The 1045-nt window shown below is 46.1% G+C and overlaps 1 protein-coding gene across 10 annotated transcripts in view; it reads right to left on the reverse strand.

Moving 5' to 3' along the window:
• TCF3 (transcription factor 3) overlaps positions 1 to 1045 on the reverse strand; it is a 130332-nt gene that overhangs the window by 46787 nt on the left and 82500 nt on the right. For all 10 annotated transcript variants that reach the window (XM_019513297.1, XM_019513292.1, XM_019513294.1 and 7 more), the window contains exon 6: positions 438 to 505. In XM_019513297.1, coding sequence (XP_019368842.1) covers positions 438 to 505 — 68 coding nt within the window. The remainder of the gene's footprint in view (positions 1 to 437; positions 506 to 1045) is intronic.

Below are 1045 nucleotides of genomic sequence, written 5' to 3' on the forward strand. Positions count from 1 at the left end.
CTGCAGGCCTCTGCTCCCTGCCTCCCCTTCCCACTCTGTGCTAAGCAGGCATTCCCCCAGCCCTCACAGACACCTCAGCACTAGGTAGCAGACCACACACTGGCTGCAGTCCCTGCTGTGGGAGAGGACAAAGGTAGACAGATTTTTTGAAGCTAATTAACAGATAGCTTGATGTCCTTCCTTGGAAAAGCTGTTTAAGAGCTGTTTGCTCCCCACCTTCCTCCTCAGCACTCCCTGATAAGCAGGAATTCCCCCCTCCCCTCAGAAGTTCCTGCTCGAGTTTTTCAAACCATCTTATGTGATTTTCATAGTTAATTTTAAAAGGGTGAAGAATCCCTAAATGCTCCCTTACTCTGAAAAATCTCAAATCCATGTATTCCTCAAGTTCTTACCACGGGCATTTTGTTCAGTTCCTGATAAAAGCAAAGCATTTTTACCTGATTTAGTCCTGGCATCCCTCCGTCTCTTCCAAACGTGGAGTAGGAGGCTCTTTCTCCGCTCTTCCCTAAAGTGGAGGAAGAAACCAAAAAAAAATCATTTTGTGAAAATTTACAGAGGATGACGCTGAGCACACGCAAAGGACCACCCCCACCCCAGCTCATGCAGACTTCCCCACTAAGGCACAAAACCCATCTTTAAAAATCTGGCTTCTCGTGCTCATTATCAGGGTGTCAACTGAAGCAAATACCAGCTTGCTGCAAAACCAGGAGACCTTTTCACTTTGTGAGCAGCAGGGCTCAGTTTGTCCTTCTTAAAAAAAAAGAACCCAACACTGCAGCGATGCAGGGAGCCGCTTGCGGCCATGGAAACTGACAGTTTCAGAACAGAGCAAAAAAAATACCAAAACAACAAAAAAGCCCTGCACACCAACTAAAAAAAGCCATCCAAATATGACAGAACCAGGGACAAAATAAACCAGAAGCTAAGCATGGCTGACCAACAGAATCTGCATGTATTTTTTCCATACAATGGCAAAAATCAGTTGCAAATCCTACAGCTAGTTGCAGGCTGAAAAATTCATGTTCAATGGGGGGGGGGGGGGGGG

Source organism: Gavialis gangeticus, unplaced genomic scaffold, assembly GCF_001723915.1.
Source record: "Gavialis gangeticus isolate Ggan-Ray unplaced genomic scaffold, GavGan_comp1, whole genome shotgun sequence".
NCBI classification, from domain to species: domain Eukaryota; kingdom Metazoa; phylum Chordata; order Crocodylia; family Gavialidae; genus Gavialis; species Gavialis gangeticus.